The 8,613-nt window shown below is 36.6% G+C and overlaps 1 protein-coding gene across 1 annotated transcript in view; it reads left to right on the plus strand.

Annotated features, from left to right (window-relative positions):
- Positions 1-8,613, plus strand: part of COL3A1 (collagen type III alpha 1 chain) — a 75,205-nt gene that overhangs the window by 13,809 nt on the left and 52,783 nt on the right. The window contains exon 2 of the mRNA XM_006024633.2: positions 7,023-7,234. Within this exon, the coding sequence (XP_006024695.1) occupies positions 7,023-7,234 (212 nt within the window). The remainder of the gene's footprint in view (positions 1-7,022; positions 7,235-8,613) is intronic.

Genomic DNA, 8,613 nt, shown 5'->3' on the forward strand with positions numbered 1-8,613 from the left:
GACTAACCTACTGCTGGTCTAGCTTAGTTTGGCTCTACAAGTAAACTAATTTAGGTAGGGCCAGCCATTTTTACCCGATTTAAACTTCCTAAACATCTGCACAGATTGGCACTTAGACTGAATCGACCTAACCCTAGTTAGGTTGATGTAAATATAATGTTTTCATGTACCCATGGATGTTTATAAGTGATAAAGCATTGCCTACATGACAGAAATTTAACATACTGAATTAGGATAAAACGCTTGCTTCACTATGCTGGTTGTTCTCATGTTTTTGATAGCATTTATTTAATGTCTTGATCCTTTAAGATTTCAAGGATCTTCAACTCCCATTGAAATAAGCAGAAGTTGAGGCATGCATGATCTGATCCAAAATCCAATGAAAGCAATGGGAAGACTCCTCTTGACTCTGAGATTTGGATTAGAACCTGTATTCATAGCTTTCTATTAAAAAATAATGTGCATTTCAAGGATTATTGTGGATAATATTATTAAATAATAGCACAGGGATATTTGAAGTGTGTGCTTGTGATTAAACCTTTTTCTGTACAGAGAGGAAGATATAAGCTTCTGATTTATAGGACCAAGTAAGATTATATAAGCATCTAATTTATAGGACCAAATACATTCATAGATGATTTTGAAGATAAAATCTCTGACAGAATCCCTTCACTTTGCTTAATTAGTGTACTAAACATAAAGAAGATTTACAGTTGTAACAGAAAATATCAAAAAGTAACAAAAATACTAATATCCTATGATTAGGATGTAGGCATTTGAAATTTTACTGAATGTCAAATTGATGTGGTGATTTTTAAAATGTTGGAACATCACTTACAAGCAGAGAAAAAGAGTGACAATAGCTTAAATGACAAAAACTTGTCTAGATTCAGGGTCTGAATCTTCTGTCAAGTAATATCAAAGACAGGCCAGGTGGACCTCCACCAAAGGAGAACTTTAGATGTCATTTATGTCTCCACTTTCCATGGTCCTAAAATAAGCACATTGTAAGCGTCTCTTCAAAACAGCACAATTTCTTCCCAAACGCATTAAGGTGTAGCAACATTATTCATTAGCATTCACTTATACTACTTCTCCCAAACTGAGGCATTGGGGGGTTGAATCAGGATTTCCATGATAACAGATATAAATAGGTTCATTTTGGAAGACAAGCACAGGAAGTAATAGGACATTACTAGCATTCAGTCCAAAAGCCCAAGTCATTCTTAGTTGCCCTCAGATCCTCTTTCTTCTTTTATAGATACGTGTACTTAAAGCATCAAGGCTTCTTACCATGCTGTAGCAACAACACCTTTACTTCCATGCCAATGAATAGAGAGAGGTAGTTAGCCATGTTAGCCTGAAGTCAGGCAGGACAGGGTGGCACTTTAGAAACTAACTCATTCAGAGACATTTGGCATTTTGGTTCTTTGAACAAATTAGTCTCTAAGGTGTAGTCCTGCCCTTCTTCCACTCCAATGAGATGATAAGGCAATTTTTTCTGGCATTCCTAGTCTATGTAGTGTTTTCTTACCTACATAAACTAGTCAAGATGACTAACAAACTGAACTAAAAACAAAGTCAGAACTGGAAATGTTGCCCTGAAAATAATTATGACATAAACAAAGTATTATTACTTTGGATGTGGGAAAAATAGGCAGGCCCAGATGGACTCTTTAGTCATCATGCAGATGTTTTCCTGATGTAATTATCTTTACTAAGTGGGAGAGCTGTAAGAGAAATACAAATGATTTGCCCAGTTCTGCAGCAGTCTTTCAGGCTAAGCTGTCTCCAGGACTAAAAATAATATGTGATAAGAGTTGTTTATAATTAGTATTTTTTCCATTTCCTTCCATATCGTACCATCTACTAATTAATTTTTTACTAGGTTCCATACTGGGTTGAATCCCCTTAGAGTGGTACATATCCAGTTTTTGCAGTTTGCATAGCTTTACTTGACCCATGTTTTGGGCCTTTCCATCCTCTGCTCTTATTACAATAAAAACATTTTTCAAAAAACTTCTTTATATGATCTATCAGAGGGCTTTCTTTAAATATTACAAACATTACAGTAAGTACTGTACATCCTACAGATTTCAAAGGTATGCTAGCCAAGTAGAAGCTAACTTTAAAATGAAACAATAGGCTCTACTGCTATTTACCTGTACTGGAACAGATATTAAATTGGTTTATTTTGCCCATAGTCTTAGAATTCTTGTGACATTTTTGAAACCCTATATAATTTTACAAGGTATATTTTGAGTATACCAACATTTTGTAGTTAAGTATTTTATAATATTGATTGATTGATTGATTGATTGATTGATTGAAACTTACAAAAGGACATGACTTATTTGGTAAAATATTTTCCTTAATAAATGGGAATGTGGAAGCTCAAAGAGATTAAGGGAGAAATTTTCAAAGAGGCCTTGAATAGACATTGGGATTCAATGGAAGCAAAACGCCTTTGGAAATCCCACCCTAAGTGAGTTACCTAAGGAAACATAAGCAGTTTATGACAAAACCAGGAAGCAAATGCACAGCTCCTAATTCCTGATCCTGTGCTTTTGAATATTTTCTCTCTAGCATGACCCATGCATTTTTGAGAAATGTAATTACATTTGAAACTATGCCTCTAAGTCTACTTTTCTTTTTTCTTTTTCTCTTGAAAAAATATATGATTCAAACATTTCTTCTTTCTATATGCTCCTCTGGTTATCAATCCAAGAATGCATAAAATGTTTAAAACGTTTCCTCTATTTGGCACTTATCTAATTGAACAAAATTCAAAACAGTGCAAAGTATTTTGGCTCAACAAGTCGATGAGCTCATTCTGAGTGCCCGTTTGTTTCCATTATGGATCTTAGGATGGAATGAGCATGTTTGCTTTTCTTATAAACATCATCATCATAACTGTCAGAGAGTCCACACCATTTGCTTCAAGGTAGGCATTTTGGTTTTCTTCCTTTTTGTCCAGTAAACAGAAAGGAATGCTGTTGCAGAAACAGAGATGATTTAACTTGCTAGTGTTCCCATAAAAATATTCCAGTTTATAGAGGAGCTTCAACATTTCTCCCCAGATTAAACCACTTCTTTCCTGTCTACCTTTTCTACATTTTAAACAGCATTGTATTGTATAGATAAAGTACGGTACGTAAATAGGCTTGGCAGAATTCCATTTTTAATTTTTTTACTATTTCTATGGCTAAAACAGTATTTATTTTTAAGCATTTATTGCAAATTTTATCAATTTAAATGTTCAGGATTGCACAAAATTAGGGATGTGGGGGGCAGACAATTTAGAAAGGACAGTATGCTGTTAAAAGCTTTATAAAATCACATGTTAAAACATATAAAAGTAAATATCCATAAATCAAGAAAGCATATCTGCTTTAAATCATTCTGTTCGTTCATCAGGAAAAAGCTGGGTGGGCAGGGACCAGAAGAGGAGGGCAGCAGCACTCTAGAGCGCTGAGAGCACAGGGAGAGGAAACAGCCACGCAGCGTGGGGCAAGAAGCAGCTCCTCACTCCCTGGGGCTCCTTAGGGTGTGAACCCTACCTGGTGGGCATCAAGAGGGGTGGCCCAGCCCTTTGATGGCCATGGCCTCCTGCCCCTCTGGGCAGCATGGAGGCAGGGGGCAAACTCCCACCAAGCCTGGCCTGGCCTCTGCAGAATTGGCCTTGCAGGGGCCAAAGTCCTGATGAGCCCCAGTCGCACAGGAGCCAGGCTGGGCTTGCTAGGAGTTTGGCACCCAATCACTAGCTGGGACCTGGGCAGATCTAGCGGCCAGCGGCACCAAACTCCCAACTGCCAACAGCTTTGCCCCTCCAATGCCCCTTCCCAGCACAGTCCTGCCAGCACAGACACCAGCTCCTACAGCCACAGCCTGGGCCACTGCCAGAGGAACAGTGCATGAGTTGCACAGCTGGGGCTCCCTGCACCCTGCTTGTAGTGGCTGCCGTGTGTGTGTGTGTGTGTGTGTGTGTGTGTGTGTGTGTGTGTGCGCGCGCGCACGCGCATGGCACCCCCTGGCCCAGATTTCCTTACCCCCTTAAATATATACATTTAAGTACCTGTTCTATACATTTTGACGATTACCAACCAAAATATTTTTCCATCAGTTTATGCGTGACAGGTGAAATCCATATTTATTGATGTTCAGTGATAAAAATTGAATCCTGACAAGCCAGTACATAATATATGGAACATTTAAGAGACATATAAAAACACATGTGAGTTAGCTATTTAATCTAGGTGTTGGGCCCCAAGTAAGTCAGAGATGAGAAAGCATAGACTAATGCAAAGACTAGAGACTGTGTTTTATATAAAGACCATGACTTTAGAGAATAAGTTTGGGAAGTTGATTCTCTCTGCCATTATCTGTAGCTAACTGACTGAAGTGATATTTCATGTCATACCCATATCCATCTACCCTATGATTTGACCGGATATGGTTTCTTCTGACACTTACCGCAGTTATTCTGTGTGTCAGCCACATACAACCTTTTATGAGCAACATTAAGTGTTTCCTTTCAGTAAAGCCTGGCTGTTCTACCTGCCTATTGCTGCTAACCTTCTGAGTAAATGAGAAGTCTGGGCTATGACTCAGAAACAATATATGACAGGACAACCTTACATAGGACAAGTCTTCAGAAATCTTACTTAATGCAAATTTAGAATCTCTAAGATCTGATCTGTTAAGAAATGTTGCATGAAAACTCTAAAGGCATACAACATTTCAAACATAAAACTATTTATATTCTGTAAAATGTCTTGCAGATGTTCAAGGATTTACTTATTTACACAATTGCTGACAAGCCATTACAGTAAGTCTCAAAGAACTGAGGTTTTATATAACCACAGTAACTAATGCTTTGAGACTTAGGATCGGGCTTGGCATTGGCATAGGTCAAAGCTATTCGTTTTTTGATATTTCATAAAATCTTAGTTTAATACAGAAGATTAGAAAATACCAAAAAAAGCTGATTACGGTGAATATTTGACTAGCTTGGCCACAAGTATAAAACTAGACAAATCAGCCTTTTTTCTACCCTTATTATTGTTACATATCATTTGCCAACATTTTAGCACGAAACAGCTTTCCAGGGTATGTTGGATCCATCTTTTAATCCTTAGGTGCAATTTACAACGCATTATGTCATAACATGATGACATGCAGATCTACATCTGAGCACAGAGGGGGTGTCTTGAACAGACTAAAGCATCCCAGATGTAAGTTTCCTCTGGAAAACCTATTTAATACTTTCATTCTGCAGAAGCTGCCAAGATTTGCACTGCAGCTCTTTTAGTGTATTTCTTAACTGATTTTACAAAACCCAGAAAGTTAGAAAGAAATATGAAAGTCATTATAACCAGATGCCTATGTATTCTACACTTCTTTCTGTTAAATAATGCCATCTACTGTAAAATAAAAGAATGACGTGTTACAAGACTGCCTATGGAACTATCCTGTTCCCTCTTGGAGCTGTGCCGTTAACCGCAATGAGCACAGGTTCAGACTTCTGAGGAAAAAAATGACAAAATAAAATTATACAATAACATTTTACTGTGAAAATATGAATCTTTGACGTTAATTTCCTGGTGAATAATAAAGTGATATTCTTGAGCAATTGTAATTAAGTAAAAGCTGAGGCTTGCAAAAAATAGGCAGTGATATTTGATGTTGAATATTTGAACATTAAAAAAGTCAGCGAACTTTTCCAAATCTTTTTCAAACTGCTTTAAACTGTATTTTTATATATGTGTGTGTTTGCATGCTGGTGCTTAGGTGTGGCTACATAGATGTACATGTACTCCCTCTGCAGGATATAGCTCTAACTTACATATCATATTTTTTTAATTTTTCTGTGTGTGGTTATTACTAGCACTTTGCAAATGACTGATAAGCAGATGCTGATGCCACTAGAAAAAAGTAACAATGTTATGAAGAGGAGCAACTGAGGGAGTTACCTATAAACAATAATTTTAGAATCATTATTTTTAATTTCCCATATCCAAAATAAGAGAACAAGAGTGCCCTCATTCAGAAAATGTCTCCAATGAGCTCAGCATTAAACTTTGTAATCCTTGAAGTAGCATATAGTACCTTGACAGCTGATCTGTGCATCACAATGTGAATTGACAATTTGGATGGTATAACAAGCAGAGGATGGTACCATGTCTCTTAGTCGCTTAGAATTCCCATTAGGGATTCAGAGTTTAATTTCTGCTGATATTCTTCAGCTTTAATATCTTCAGACATTTCTCACAAACTTAATTACCAGGATTGTTGCAAATTCAAAAGATACTTGAACATACATGAATTCTTTTGTTTAAAATGTTGAGTGAATATCCAAAAAACTGTTTTCTAATGATTATATACGTCAAAATATAAACTAATTCACAGCTTTTTTTCCCCATGTAATCTTAATGTTATGTTAAGATCTAGCCCATGTGGTCTGTGCCTGATATGCTTCCAGAATATATTTTGAAAACACTTGAGACTCTCTATTAACACAAGATGTTGGCAACCAAAGTTAAGGTTAGGAAGCCTGTGAATGATGTTAGCAGATTTAAATGCTAGACAGCTCACTTTTAATCAAGTTCATTATTTTTCTCCATATACATTTTGTCCCCAGAACAAAATAAATGATTCACTGTAGTATGTGAAACGTGTGTTCTAAGGATGATATACTTAATACTTTGGATACATTCCCCTCTTTATCGGTACTACAGAGCCGCCTTGGAGATATTGTAGATTCTCTCATTTGGCACATCGGGTCTCAGTGTGAGGCCACTGAAGTCAGAAGATTTGAGTGTGTTCTGAATCAGCCCCAAAAGCTGTCCACTGATGTCAATAGATGTATAGCAGGCAAATACAGCATATAATTTCTTGTTCATATAGTAGATCACTAAATCTCATTTTAGACACTTTCATTTCTCAAAAATCCATTTGAGGCATGCCTGAATGATATACTGATGTTTGCTGAACATTTTACATTTGATTTCTTTCTTTTCCAGTCATTCTAGGATCATGTACTCATCTTGGGCAAGTATATGCTGACAGGGATGTATGGAAACCAGAACCATGCCAGATTTGTGTATGTGATTCAGGAAATGTTCTTTGCGATGACATCATCTGTGATGATCAGGAATTAGAGTGTCTCAACCCAGAAATTCCATTTGGAGAATGCTGTCCAGTTTGTCCAACACCACCAACGTCAGAAATACCTGTAAGCACAAACTCTTTTCTTTGGACCAGCTCCTTAACTTTGATCCATATTTCGCACAATCAGTATTCTATCCATATCTTGATTCAGTCTGTCAACCATTAACACATAGTAGGCATTAACTATAGGCAAAACATGTCAGATAAGATAAATACCAGCCTGAACCACCATTAAACTTTAAAGCAAAACCTTTACTAGGGTTCAGTAAATTTCTTAACTTTTAACCAGTATTATTTTTTAAGTATCTCTGTTCCTGATTCTATCAGAACAAGATATGATAAAATAATACTTTTCAAAAGGTATTTTTGCCAGATAATCTAACCAATCTAAAAGCAAAAATCCCATAAAAATGTTTTTTTATCATGAGAATGTCAGCCAATTTTACATGCATCAAAGGTTTTGATAAACTTTGGGGAAGCAGCAAAAATATCGGATGTCTCTTACCAGCAGAGCTTCAAATTCTGGACTGTATCTTTCCCCAAAGTTCAGAATTGATAGATTTCAGAGTTTTGGTTCAAGAGCATTCAAATAACATTTACCCAGATATCCTGATCCAGATCATAAAGCAAGTTATAATGTTTTCAAACTGTGGTAAAGCTCACATACTAGATTGTGATTCATAATATTTGTCATGAATCAAACAAACAAAACTTCTGAGTCTTATGAGAATCATTCAACAGTGGGTGTGTCTACATGAGATGATTACTATGCATTAGCCTAATAACACCGTGCAATAGCATGGCGGTTTCAAACCGTGCTAAAAGTGTACTGCCCAGTGTTATTAAGCTAATGCGCAGTAAGTGTCACCAAAAAAGTGCTCTGGCGCTAGTGCGCAGTAATTCTAGTTACTGTGCATTTAGTTAGTACTTTGTTAAGCAAGTACTAAACTAAATGCACAGTATCTAAGGCGCATTATTGAACGTGTAGATACACCCAGTAAGTACTGATTGTTAAAAGATAGAAACAACTACACATTAACAAAACCTATCTGAATTAATCCTTTCTTATGGAGCTGAATAAATTCTTTGGACAAAATTCTTTTCTCACACCAATTTTACCTCATTGTAGAATACCTCTATTTTCTTACAGTAGTTATTTCTGATATACTGTAGTGTAAATGAAAGGTGAAACAGATATTGCATAATTAGTTTCTTATTATCACACACTTAGATGTCAGCTATATGTAAAAAGAGGTGCAAATGTCTAAAAGATTTGTCTGTTTAACCCAAAAAGGGAGATGAAGTAGCCCAAACTGAGCTCCTTTCTGCTGCAGCTAAATGGCTTCTAATCCCCTTAAAGCAAACTCAGGCATGCTTACACAATGTTTACACTATGCTGCAGTGTATACATACCCAAAGATTACCTAAAGATGCAGGAATGGC

This window comes from Alligator sinensis, unplaced genomic scaffold (genome assembly GCF_000455745.1).
Source record: "Alligator sinensis unplaced genomic scaffold, ASM45574v1 scaffold67_1, whole genome shotgun sequence".
In the NCBI taxonomy this organism is placed as follows: domain Eukaryota; kingdom Metazoa; phylum Chordata; order Crocodylia; family Alligatoridae; genus Alligator; species Alligator sinensis.